The sequence below is a fragment of the Anomaloglossus baeobatrachus genome, chromosome 7 (assembly GCF_048569485.1).
Source record: "Anomaloglossus baeobatrachus isolate aAnoBae1 chromosome 7, aAnoBae1.hap1, whole genome shotgun sequence".
Classification (NCBI taxonomy): domain Eukaryota; kingdom Metazoa; phylum Chordata; class Amphibia; order Anura; family Aromobatidae; genus Anomaloglossus; species Anomaloglossus baeobatrachus.
In genome coordinates this window covers 16,324,883-16,337,573 of record NC_134359.1, presented here as the reverse complement: position 1 = coordinate 16,337,573, position 12,691 = coordinate 16,324,883, and the positions used below count along the sequence as shown (strand labels likewise).

At 50.5% G+C, this 12,691-nt stretch overlaps 1 protein-coding gene across 2 annotated transcripts in view; it reads left to right on the top strand.

Annotated features, from left to right (window-relative positions):
- USP37 (ubiquitin specific peptidase 37) overlaps positions 1–12,691 on the top strand; it is a 104,649-nt gene that overhangs the window by 53,884 nt on the left and 38,074 nt on the right. For both annotated transcript variants that reach the window (XM_075317077.1, XM_075317076.1), the window contains 9 exons: positions 66–197; positions 298–421; positions 2,125–2,330; positions 2,417–2,534; positions 3,010–3,089; positions 3,182–3,346; positions 3,549–3,614; positions 4,663–4,804; positions 4,900–5,128. In XM_075317077.1, the coding sequence (XP_075173192.1) occupies positions 66–197; positions 298–421; positions 2,125–2,330; positions 2,417–2,534; positions 3,010–3,089; positions 3,182–3,346; positions 3,549–3,614; positions 4,663–4,804; positions 4,900–5,128 (1,262 nt within the window). The remainder of the gene's footprint in view (positions 1–65; positions 198–297; positions 422–2,124; positions 2,331–2,416; positions 2,535–3,009; positions 3,090–3,181; positions 3,347–3,548; positions 3,615–4,662; positions 4,805–4,899; positions 5,129–12,691) is intronic.

Genomic DNA, 12,691 nt, shown 5'->3' with positions numbered 1-12,691 from the left:
CAGTATATTGCTGTTTGTCACTGCATTTTTCACTTTTAGTAATCATAGTCTCGTCCTACCTGCAGTTTCTCCAACTTGGGAAATACCTGCTACATGAACTCCATCCTGCAATCACTGTTTTCCCTGCAGCCTTTTGCAAATGATTTGCTTAAGCAAGGCATCCCTTACAAGAAAATTCCACTAAATGCATTAATCAGGTATGATCCGGCTTCTGTTATTAATAATAAAAAGAAACAAAAAACCCCACTGTTTGTAAGCAATCTTTCTTCTATTTCTTAAATTGCTGCTTTGTTGCAGACGCTTTGCTTTTCTGTTGGCCAAGAAAGATGTTTGCAGCGCTGAAATGAAGAAAGATCTGCTGAAGAGGGTGAAGAGCGCCATCTCCGCCACAGCCGAGCGCTTTTCAGGTTACATGCAGAATGTAAGTCCTCTGGAGAAAATGGCACCGGTGCAACGTAGCTTAGTTGTGAAAGCAGCCCGAATAGTTACTGGATTGTGCTACATTATTAGAGAACTATTTTGAAGCCCTAAAGGGAGTGAGTAAAAATCTAGAAAAGGTCTGGCCTATTTTTTTTTTGGCTCAGGTAAAAAAAAAAAAAAAAAAAAATGCTTCAAAATCTTGTTTGCTTCCTTAAAGGAATTTTCTTTTCTCTTAAGTGAAGAGATATTAGGGGGGATATAATAGGAAATTGTTTTTTGGGATACGCACCACTCTTGTTAGTGAAGGGATACGGATTTTGTACTGCGTTCCCATCCAAGGGGTACTTTGCACGTTGCGACATCGCTACTGCGATATCGTCGGGGACAAATCGAAAGTGACGCACATCCGGCGCCGGTAACGACGTCGCAACATGTAAAGCATAGATGCGCCGATAAACGATCGCAAAAGCGTAAATCTGTGATCTGTGCAGTGTCGGACATTTCCATAATGTCGCTACATCAGGAGATACGATGTTCCTCGTTTCTGCGGTAGCACACATCGCTGTGTGTGAAGCCGCAGGAGCGAGGAACATCTCCTTACCTGCCTCCACCGGCTATGCGGAAGGAAGGAGGTGGGCGGGATGTTTTCATCCCGCTCATCTCCGCCCCTCCACTTCTATTGGCCGGCTGCCGTGTGACGCCGAACGACATGCCCCCTTAGGAAGGAGGCGGGTCGCCGGCCAGAGCGACGTCGCAGGGCAGCTAAGTGCGTGTGAAGCTGCCGTAGCGATAATGTTCGCTACGGCAGCTATCACAAGATATCGCAGCTGCGACGGGGGTGGGTACTGTCGCGCTCTGCATCGCTACCATCGGCTTGCGATGTCGCAGCGTGCAAAGTACCCCTAAGGGTTTTCAGTGACACTGTGGCCACCTGCTGTGCAACCGACCCTGTTCACTACAATGGAGTCATAATGAAGGTCCCTTATACAGTGTGTGACCAGAGGAAATTATGAAGTAGAGGGTGTGGACAGATATCTGGGTTGCATCACCCTTAATTTTCTTTATTGCTGGTGAACTTTGCTAAGTGCTGTCCCAAAAAGTCAGTGATGGAACATTGTAGTGATGTACCATCAGTTCAGATAATGGAATAATTTTTTTAAGTGACAGCTGGGTTACAGGTGGCTGCGGAGATGCTGCAGGTGGTGCGCTGTGCTGCGGGCTGTGAGACATGGGCATTCTGAAAATGGCGGCGGTGTGTGCTTCAAATAATGGCTCATGGAGTCGGCGTGCCTCCTCCTGCCTATTTATCTCCCTGGAGTGGACTTAAAGAAAAAGATGCCCGCACAAATGAGTTCTTGGCTTGTCATTGAGCCGATGGCTCAATCTATGCATGCACGCAGCATCGCCCTACTCCACCACTGCCCCTGACTCCTGTGAACCCCCCGCTCCACCACCGCTGCCGCCACTCCTCTGGTAAGACACCACTGGATTATAAGACGGACCCCATATTTTTTTGTTCCCCTTTTTTTTTCCTCTGGATTTGGGGTGTGTCTTATAATCCGGTGCATCTTATAAAGCTAAAAATCCGGTGTGTGTGTGTGTTGCTGCTGCTGACTCCATCTGTCAGTTTTCTCATTTCCTCTCCACAATCAAGCAGATTTCCTAGTTCACAATAGTAGTAAATGAATGTGATGATCTTTTCAGGACGCGCATGAATTTTTGAGCCAGTGCCTTGATCAGCTGAAGGAAGACATGGGCAAGCTGAATAAAAAATGGCAGACCGATCCGTCTTCAGAAGATGACCGAACCGGAGGCAGAGCCGGTGTCGACGTTGCTGCGGCCCACAGCTTTACTTGTCCTGTCATTTGCAATTTTGAGTTTGAGGCTCAACATTCAATCATATGTAAAACGTGAGTGCAAAACCACATCAGTCACAACTGTTTTCGGGATGTTCCCAAAAAGTGCATGTTAATAACGTCTTCTGTATTGTGCCCAGATGTGGTGAAAAGGTCATGAAGCGGGAGCAGTTTAATGATCTGTCCATCGACCTTCCCCGGAGAAAGAAACTGCTTCCCTGCAGGTCTATACAGGATTCACTTGACCTCTTTTTCCGGGTGAGTTTGCGGAGTGAAAATTCTGATATCGGGACTTTAAGGGGATAAATTTCCATGCTTTCTAAAGTCTGTACTCTGGTTCTTGATATTGACCACCTGCTGTGTTTGGGGCTTAAATCCCGAACCTTGTAAATGTTTAATGATGGTATAAAGCCCCTGAATGTCAGACAGTAAGTAACCCTGTGGAGCAGACAGAAGCGGCTTGTCCTGTCCTCAGCTCTTAATAAGCACAATATAGTGAATAGCGGCATCGGCAATGTGGCTCCCTGTATTAAATAGATCCAGATCAGCTTTGCCGGGGACGAGTGCCGCCATAGGGTCTGTGTATACCTTTAATTGAGACTACTGTGTATCCCTCAGCCTCAGCACAAAACAATCCCACCACTCCATACAAAAGATTTCTGAATCGTTGGTGGTCGCGTGTATAAGTGATGACGTATAATATGGATATAATTTTATTACCTTGATTTTATAGAAGGAAAATCTTGAATATTCCTGTGAGAAATGCAACGGAAAGTCTGCCGTTGTAATACACAAATTCAGCCGCTTGCCCAGGTAAGGGGTAAATCAAACCTGAGTGACCCTAATAGTGTTTTATACTGTTTTGATCTGTATTTTTTAATTTTATTTATTTATTTATTTTTTAGGGTTTTAATTCTTCACCTTAAACGATACAGCTTCAACGTGTCGCTGTCTCTCAGTAACAAGGTTGGCCAGCGAGTGATCATTCCCCGGTACCTCACTTTGTCGTCCCACTGTACAGAGAGCACACGGCCCCCCGTGCCCCTTTGCTGCAGCGCACAAGCAGTGGCGTACGTATTAGTTTTGCTTGTCTGTCTGTCTTTTGTCTTGACTTATTAACTTGGATCATTATTTCTACACGGACGTCATAAGCTTCTGCATCTAATTAAGTTATAGCAGAGCTGGAAAGAACGAGGGCGTAGTTTTTACATTTTTATATAAGAATGATTGATTTATTTACTTCCTAATAGTAATTTTTTTTTTCTTTTGCAGGAATTCCCGACCACTAAAAACGTCACAGATGGTGAATTCCTTTAGCATTGGCTCAGCCGCTGTGAGGTAGGACAATGTTTGGTTAAAATTAAAGTTTAAAACCAGCAACATTGCAAATCCTCTCTGTGCTCTAGGATGGACGGTGTTTTTAATTGAATAGCTCATTGCCAGGGTTGCAGTCACCCCTGGAGGTGCCCGTCTCCTAGACACGGAGTGCAGTTCTTACAGGGTCTTTGTAATAAAGCTTTTCAGATCTGAAGCTTCTGTGCCCCTGCAGTAATCCAATGCTGCAGAGGCAAAACTGCTTTTGATTGTAGCATGGGAGTGTGCACGTATTTTGGAAATGCCACCGGTCTTTCATCATGAATGAACCCCCTTACAGCAAGCGGGGAACACTGCTCCTCTGAAAAGCAAGATCAGACGACCGCTTTAAGTGATGATTTTAGCTTCTTGCAGCCACCACTAGGGGGAGCTCACAATGTACTAAAGTTGTGTCAATCGATTTGCAGGGCCTGGACTACCACGTAAGGGATCTGTGGTCTCTGGTTTGGACGCCTGCGAGCTGTCGCCTGCCTGCCGGTATACCTGTGTTTCTATCATTAGCTGGTGTGGCGCGACATCATTGTTACCTTGTGACACACATTATGTTGTGCCACGCCGGCTAATCAAAGCAAGAGCCACGAAAGTGGTCAGGAAGAAGAAAGCTTTCATTGCTCCCGTCCAGCAGCCACAAATCACTGACGTGGCCTTAAAGGGATTGGGGTCTTGTGTATCGATTCTTAGGAATTCAAACGTTTTATGCATAAACGAAAAAAATAATTACCACGGAATAATCCTCAGGTTTATAAATGGTGTATGCTCATAATGCGGAGTGGATAGAGGAGGAAACCTGTTCCAAAAAAAATGCCAGAAACTGCGCCTATACAGCTGATCTGCCATACCACACAAGCTATAGACAGGGGATGGGAAACAGCCACGATTATTTGTGTAAAGATTTGCTGGACAATCCCTTTTAGATCTTGTATGTCTGATCTATATTACTTCGCTGGTGTTCTGACCGTCCGAATTATCAGGGTAACTAAACTGAAGCTTTATTCTTTTCCCACTGATGCAGGAAACAAAGCCTTAAATCCACCAGCAACATAACCATTTACTTAGACTCTGAGAGTGAGGACGAGGTCCTGAAGAGAAGCGGCGTAAACCAGAAGGCAATAATCGGTGCAATCAAAGATCAGTCGTCTGAAGACCCCGACAAGGTGAGAACGGACAAAGTGAAATGGAAATCTGTAGAAGAAGCAAAATCTCTCTAGAATTGGTGACGGGAACGTCTTCATATCATGTGTTTTTATAGAAATGTCCAGATCTGACTGATACAAGCTTTGATGAAATGAACGATGATGAAATGATAGCGGCCGTCATGGAAATGAGCGGAAAGGAGGAATCTCTACATCTGCACAACGAGGAGGAGGAGAAGCTGGCCAGCAGTCCGGACACCGGATTCGGTGGGGATGACGACATGCATGAAACCGAGAATATGGAGGTTATAGAGGAAGAAAAATCCAAGGGGGTGAAGGAATCCGGTATGTCTTTCCCGGTGTAATGCAATGCAGTACTGACCACATAAATGCTCGTGTTTGCTTCTAAACAACCTGACGTTTGTGTGGTGTGTTTTTTTTTTTTTTTCGTTTTTTTTTTTTTTCGTGCAAATTTGGGCTGTTTTATCTGGGCTACCAAAACATTTCTGGCTTTCTTTGTCGCTCCATTGGGAGACCCAGACAATTGGGTGTATAGGCTATGCCTCCGGAGGCCGCACAAAGTATTACACTAAAAGTGTAACGCCCCTCCCCTTCTGCCTATACACCCCCCGTGCTCCCACGGGCTCCTGAGTTTTTTGCTTTGTGCGAAGGAGGCAGACATGCACAGCACAGCTCCACAGATTAGTCAGCAGCAGCTGCTGACTATGTCGGATGGAAGAAAAGTGGGCCCATATAGGGCCCCCAGCATGCTCCCTTCTCACCCCACTCTTGTCGGCGGTGTTGTTAAGGTTGAGGTATCCATTGCGGGTACGGAGGCTGGAGCCCACATGCTGTTTTTCCTTCCCCATTCCCCTTAGGGCTCTGGGTGAAGTGGGATCCTATCGGTCTCCAGGCACGGGGACCGTGCTTCATCCACAACTCATGCGGAGCCTGCTGGATAGGAGCCGGGTATCGTTCAGGGACATGGCCCTGCTACTTTAAGGTACTCTGTGTCCCCGTGGGGACCGCGCACAGCAACACTCCAGCATTGCTGGGTGTGCTAGTGCACCGGGGACCGCGGCGCTGACCGGGTTAAATGTGCCATTACACACTCAGCGTCGCTGAGTGTGTTTGTGTTTGGGGACGACCGCGCTGACCGCCGCTGCCATGTTTAAGGGGGGGCCCAGGGGGAACCACCTGCTAACACTATCCAGGTGACAGGGACGGAGTTTGCAGTCTTTACGGATAAACTCTCTGAGACTATGGCTAAGATACTAGAAGCCTTGCAGTCCAGACCGGTATCTCAGCACAGGGACACTGTTGAATCATTGTTCCCTGGCCCCCCTCAGTTGGACCAACAATGTCCCCCCGGGGATTCTCATAGATACCTGGCTGAGGGTTCTGACACAGACCCCAGCCCCAGACCGACTAAGCGAGCTCGGTTGGCAATTCCCTCGACATCTTCATATTGTTCAGGGTCTCTGCGGGGGGAATATCTGGTTGATGACGCGGAGACAGCTGATCAGGATTCTGATCCTGAGGCCGCTCTCAACCTTGATACTCCTGATGGTGACGCCATAGTGAACGATCTTATTGCGTCCATCAATCAAATGTTGGATATTTCTCCCTCAGCTCCTCCGGTGGAGGAGTCAGCTTCTCAGCAGGAGAAATTCCCTTTCAGGTTTCCCAAGCGTACACAGAGTATGTTTCTGGACCACTCTGATTTCAGAGAGGCAGTCCAGAATCACCATGATTGTCCAGATAAGCGTTTTTCTAAGCGCCTTAAGGATTCACGTTATCCCTTTCCCCCTGACGTGGTCAAAGGTTGGACTCAGTGTCCCAAAGTGGATCCTCCAATCTCCAGACTGGCGGCTAGATCCATACTTGCAGTGGAAGATGGGGCTTCACTCAAAGATGCCACTGACAGGCAGATGGAGCTCTGGTTGAAATCCATCTATGAAGCTATCGGCGCTTCTTTTGCCCCAGCATTCGCAGCCGTATGGGCGCTACAAGCTATCACAGCAGGTCAAGCGAAAATTGACGCAGCCACGCGCACGTCCGCGCCGCAGGTGGCGTCCATAACCACTCAGACGTCGGCATTTGCGGCTTACGCTATTAATGCTGTCCTGGACTCTGCGAGCCGTACGGCGGTTGCATCCGCCAATTCGGTGGTACTCCGCAGGGCCTTGTGGCTACGGGAATGGAAGGCAGATTCTGCTTCCAAAAAGCGCTTAACCAGTTTGCCAATTTCTGGCGACCGATTGTTTGGCGAGCGTTTGGATGAAATCATCAAACAATCCAAGGGGAAGGATACATCCTTACCCCAGCCCAAACCGAACATACCCCAACAGATCAGAAAGATCAAAGGAACTCTGATTCATGGCGGTCTAAGTCACGTCCTAAAAAGACCACCGGGGGTGCCGCTACCAAAGCGGCTTCCTCATGACTTTCGGCCTCCTCAATCCGCATCCTCGGTCGGTGGCAGGCTTTCCCGCTTTTGCGACACCTGGCTGCCACGGGTAAAAGACCGTTGGGTGAGAGACATTCTGTCTCACGGGTACAAGATAGAGTTCACCTCTCGTCCCCCGACTCGATTCTTCAGGTCATCCCCGCCTCCCGAGCGAGCCGAGGCTCTTCTGCAGGCGCTGGGCACTCTGAAGGCAGAAGGAGTGGTGGTCCCTGTTCCTCTTCAGCAACAGGGTCACGGTTTTTACTCCAACCTGTTTGTGGTCCCAAAGAAGGACGGGTCTTTCCGTCCTGTCCTGGACCTGAAACTGCTCAACAAACACGTAAGGACCAGGCGGTTCCGGATGGAATCCCTCCGCTCCGTCATCACCTCAATGTCCCAAGGAGATTTCCTTGCATCGATCGATATCAAGGATGCATATCTCCACGTACCGATTGCTCCAGAGCACCAGCGCTTCTTGCGCTTCGCCATAGGAGACGAACACCTTCAGTTCGTGGCACTGCCGTTCGGCCTGGCAACAGCCCCACGGGTTTTCAACACGGTTATGGCTACTGTAGTAGCGGTCCTCCACGCTCAGGGTCACTCTGTGATCCCTTACTTGGACGATCTGCTGATCAAGGCACCCTCTCAAGAGGCATGCCAACACAGCCTCGACGCTACTCTGGACACTCTCCAGAGTTTCGGGTGGATCATCAATTTTCCAAAGTCAAATCTGACACCGGCCCAATCGCTGACATATCTTGGCATGGAGTTTCATACCCTCTCAGCGATAGTGAAGCTTCCGCTGATCAAGCAGCGTTCACTACAGAAAGGGGTACAATCTCTCCTTCAAGGCCAGTCACACCCCTTGAGGCGCCTCATGCACTTCCTGGGGAAGATGGTGGCAGCAATGGAGGCAGTCCCTTTCGCGCAGTTTCACCTGCGTCCTCTTCAATGGGACATCCTACGCAAATGGGGCAGGAAGCCGACGTCCCTCGACAGGAACGTCTCCCTCTTTCAGGCGACCAAAGCTTCCCTTCGGTGGTGGCTTCTTCCCACTTCATTATCAAAGGGGAAATCCTTCCTACCCCCATCCTGGGAGGTGGTCACGACGGACGCGAGTCTGTCAGGGTGGGGAGCGGTTTTTCTCCACCACAGGGCTCAGGGTACGTGGACCCAGCAAGAGTCCTCGCTTCAGATCAATGTTCTGGAAATACGGGCAGTGTATCTTGCCCTGAAAGCGTTCCAGCAGTGGCTGGAAGGCAAACAGATCCGAATTCAGTCGGACAATTCCACAGCGGTGGCATACATCAACCACCAAGGCGGCACACGCAGTCGGCAAGCCTTCCAGGAAGTCCGGCGGATATTGATGTGGGTGGAAGCCACGGCCTCCACCATCTCTGCAGTTCACATCCCGGGCGTGGAAAACTGGGAAGCAGATTATCTCAGTCGCCAGGGCATGGACGCAGGGGAATGGTCCCTTCACCCGGACGTGTTTCAGGAGATCTGTTGCCGCTGGGGGGTTCCGGACGTCGACCTCATGGTGTCCCGGCACAACAACAAGGTACCGACATTCATGGCACGGTCTCAAGATCCCAGAGCTATGGCGGCAGACGCCTTAGTTCAGGATTGGTCGCAGTTTCAGCTCCCTTATGTGTTTCCTCCGCTGGCACTGTTGCCCAGGGTGTTACGCAAGATCAGGGCCGACTGCCGCCGCGTCATCCTCGTCGCTCCAGACTGGCCGAGGAGATCGTGGTACCCGGATCTGTGGCATCTCACGGTCGGCCAACCGTGGGCACTACCAGACCGACCAGACTTGCTGTCTCAAGGGCCGTTTTTCCATCTGAATTCTGCGGCCCTCAACCTGACTGTGTGGCCATTGAGTCCTGGATCCTAGCGTCTTCAGGGTTATCTCAAGACGTCATTGCCACTATGAGACAGGCTAGGAAACCAACGTCCGCCAAGATCTACCACAGGACGTGGAAAATTTTCCTGTCGTGGTGCTCTGCTCAGGGTTTTTCTCCCTGGCCTTTTGCCTTGCCCACTTTTCTGTCCTTCCTTCAATCTGGACTGGAAAAGGGTTTGTCGCTCGGCTCCCTTAAGGGACAAGTCTCAGCGCTCTCTGTGTTTTTCCAGAAGCGCCTAGCTAGACTTCCACAGGTACGCACGTTCCTGCAGGGGGTTTGTCACATCGTCCCTCCTTACAAGCGGCCGTTAGAACCCTGGGATCTGAACAGGGTGCTGATGGTTCTTCAGAAACCACCATTCGAGCCAATGAGGGATATTTCTCTCTCACGCCTTTCGCAGAAAGTGGTTTTTCTAGTAGCAGTCACTTCTCTTCGGAGAGTGTCTGAGCTAGCAGCGTTGTCGTGCAAAGCCCCTTTCTTCGGCGCTCCATTGGGAGACCCAGACGATTGATTACGATTGGGTGTATAGCTACTGCCTCCGGAGGCCACACAAAGCATTACACTAAAAAGTGTAAGGCCCCTCCCCTTCTGGCTATACCCCCCCGTGGTATCACGGGTTCTCCAGTTTTCAAGCTTTGTGCGAAGGAGGTCAGACATCCATGCATAGCTCCACAGATTTTAGTCAGCAGTAGCTGCTGACTATTTCGGATGGAAGAAAAGAGGGCCCATATAGGGCCCCCAGCATGCTCCCTTCTCACCCGTTGATGGTGTTGTAAGGTTGAGGTACCTATTGCTGGTACGGAGGCTGGAGCCCACATGCTGTTTTCCTTCCACATCCCCCTGGGGGGCTCTGTGGAAGTGGGATCCTGCCGGCCTCAAAGCTCTGACGCCGGGCTCCATCCACAGACCCATTTGAACCTGCTGGATACGGAGCTGGAGTACCGTTCAGGGACATGGCCCTGCACCATTACAGGTACTCTGTGTCCCCGGACACACAGACACAGCACACTCCAGACTTGCTGGGTGTGCTAGTGCGCCGGGGACAGTAAAGGGTTACAGTCACTGCAGCTTTGCTGAGTGACTTTGTGTATTGGGAACTACCGCGCCGGACGCTCCGGGAGCGGCGGCGCGGCTGGGACTTGTAGTTCGCCGGGGACTGGGCGCCGACCGCGCTTTTACGGCGGCGGCGCTTATAAATCCAGTCCCCGGCTTCTGCGGCCTAGTGCCGCTTCGTTCCCGCCCCCTCCCTGTCACTCAGGGAAGGAGACAGACGCTGAGCAATCAGCAGCGCCGAGGGCTGGAGCTTTATTTACATGCTCCAGCCCTCTCACTGCACACTGTCGGACGCCGGATTCCCGCTCTGACTTGGGGCACACCCACGGCCCGCCCCTCCTCACACGAGCTGGGGAAGACGCCGGCAGCCATTACTGCAGTCCGAGCTCGGACTTTCGGCAACCAGGCAGGACGGTGGCGACCATACACCCGCTTATAGGCGGGCGGTAAGCGACACACATAGTGCTGACCCCAATATATACTGCAGTGTGTACATGTGTATTTTAACTGCATAGGTCGCTATATGCCCGCTTGGAGAGCGACACATCAGCAGCAGGAAAGCAGGTGTGCTAAGGCACAGGCTTTCTAGGCTGCTTGTATTGCACGTACTGAAGTGTTCATTTGTGTTTATACTTGTATGCTATACATTGCACTGTACAGTCGCTAGTCTTAGCTATATTCTCCTGGAATGGCTAGACTACAGCAGCAGAAAACCAAGGGTGCTGGGGCACAGGTTTTTTTCTATGCTGCTTGTATTGCATGGGCTGCAGTGTGCATTTGTACTTGTGCTTGTATGCTATACATTGCACTGTATGGTCACTCTTCTGGGCTATATTCCCCTAGATGACTAGTCTACAGCAGCAGAAGAGCAGAGGTGCCAGGGCACAGGCTTCTATGCTGCTTGTATTGCTTGTGCTGCAGTGTGCATTTGTACTTGTGCTTGTATGCTATACATTGCACTGTATGGTCACTCTTCTGGGCTATATTCCCCTAGATGATTAGTCTACAGCAGCAGAAGAGCAGAGGTGCCAGGGCACAGGCTTCTATGCTGCTTGTATTGCTTGTGCTGCAGTGTTCATTTGTACTTTATGCTTGTATGCTATACATTGCACTGTACGGTCACCAATCTTGGCTATATACTTCTAGATGGCTAGTCGGCAGCGGCAAAAAAGCAACACAGATTTTCAGTGCTGTTTTTACTACATGGGATGCTGTTCATGACACCGTCCCATTGTGTGCATGCTCCCCTGTAGCACTTCGTCTGCCGGGGTCTCTAGCACTTCGTCTGCCGGGGTCTCTACTAGTCGTGGCCAAAGAAACCACCTGTCATCCCTGTCCAAGGACAGGGACGGAGTTGCAGTTTCGACAGATATATTGTCATAAGATAGAGATTTGCAGTCCAGTCAGGCCATGGGCAATCTTCCTGACCAACCTCATTTGGAACGGGGGGGTCCCAGGAGGACTCTCTGTATGATAAGGCAGCTCTCCAGGACTTTGATCCTGACATCGCTATCGATCCGGATACACCGGATGGTAACGCCATACGGAATGATCCTATAGCGTCCATCAATGGAAGGTTGGATCTTTCTCCCTCAGCTCCCCCAGTGGAGGAGTCAGCTTCACAGCAGGAGAAGTCCCTTTTCAGTATCTCAAACGGATATTGAGTATTTTTCTGGCCACGCTGACTTCAGAGAAGCAGTCCAGAAACACCACGCTTACCAGATAAGCGTCTTCTCCAAACGTTTTTAAGATACACGTTATCCCTTTTCCCCTGACGTGGTCAAGCGCTGGACCTAGGGTCCAAAGGTGGATTCTCCAATCTCCAGGCTTGCGTCTAGAGCCATAGTTGCACTGGAGATGGGGCTTCAATTAAAGATGCCATTCACAGACAGATGGACTCTGGTTGAAATCTGTCTAGGAGGCTATCGGCGTGTCGGTTGCTCCGGCATTCACAGCCGTATAGGCAACCTAACCTTTTCAGCTGTTCTTGCGCAGCTGGCCTTGAGCACATGTACATCTGTACCGCAGAGGCGTCCGTAACCCCGTAATGTCTGCACTGCGACTTACCCTATTAATGCTGTCCTAAAAGTACAGTCGAGGTTTCGGTCCTTCCCAAGCTCGGGCAGGTCCCAATTGTCCTCGTGCAAAAGGGCTACAAAACCTCAGACGGGCTCAGATTCCGGCCGGGCTCAATCACGCCCAAGGAAGGCAGCCGGAGGAACCGCTACCAAGGCGGTCTCCTCATGTCTCTCAGCTCTCTCTCTCTCTCCGCATCCGCGGTTGATGGCAGACTCCCCCGCCTTTGGCGACATTTAGCTGCCACAGGTCACAGACCGGTGGGTGACGGACATTGTGCTCACGTGCACAGGACAGTGTTCTGTTCTCGTCTTCCGACTCCATTCTTCAGAACGGACCCACCTCCCCTCCGAGCAGATGCCCTGCTGCAGGCGGTGGACGCTCTAAGAGCAGAAGGAGTGGTGATCCCTGTCCCCCCTCAGGAAC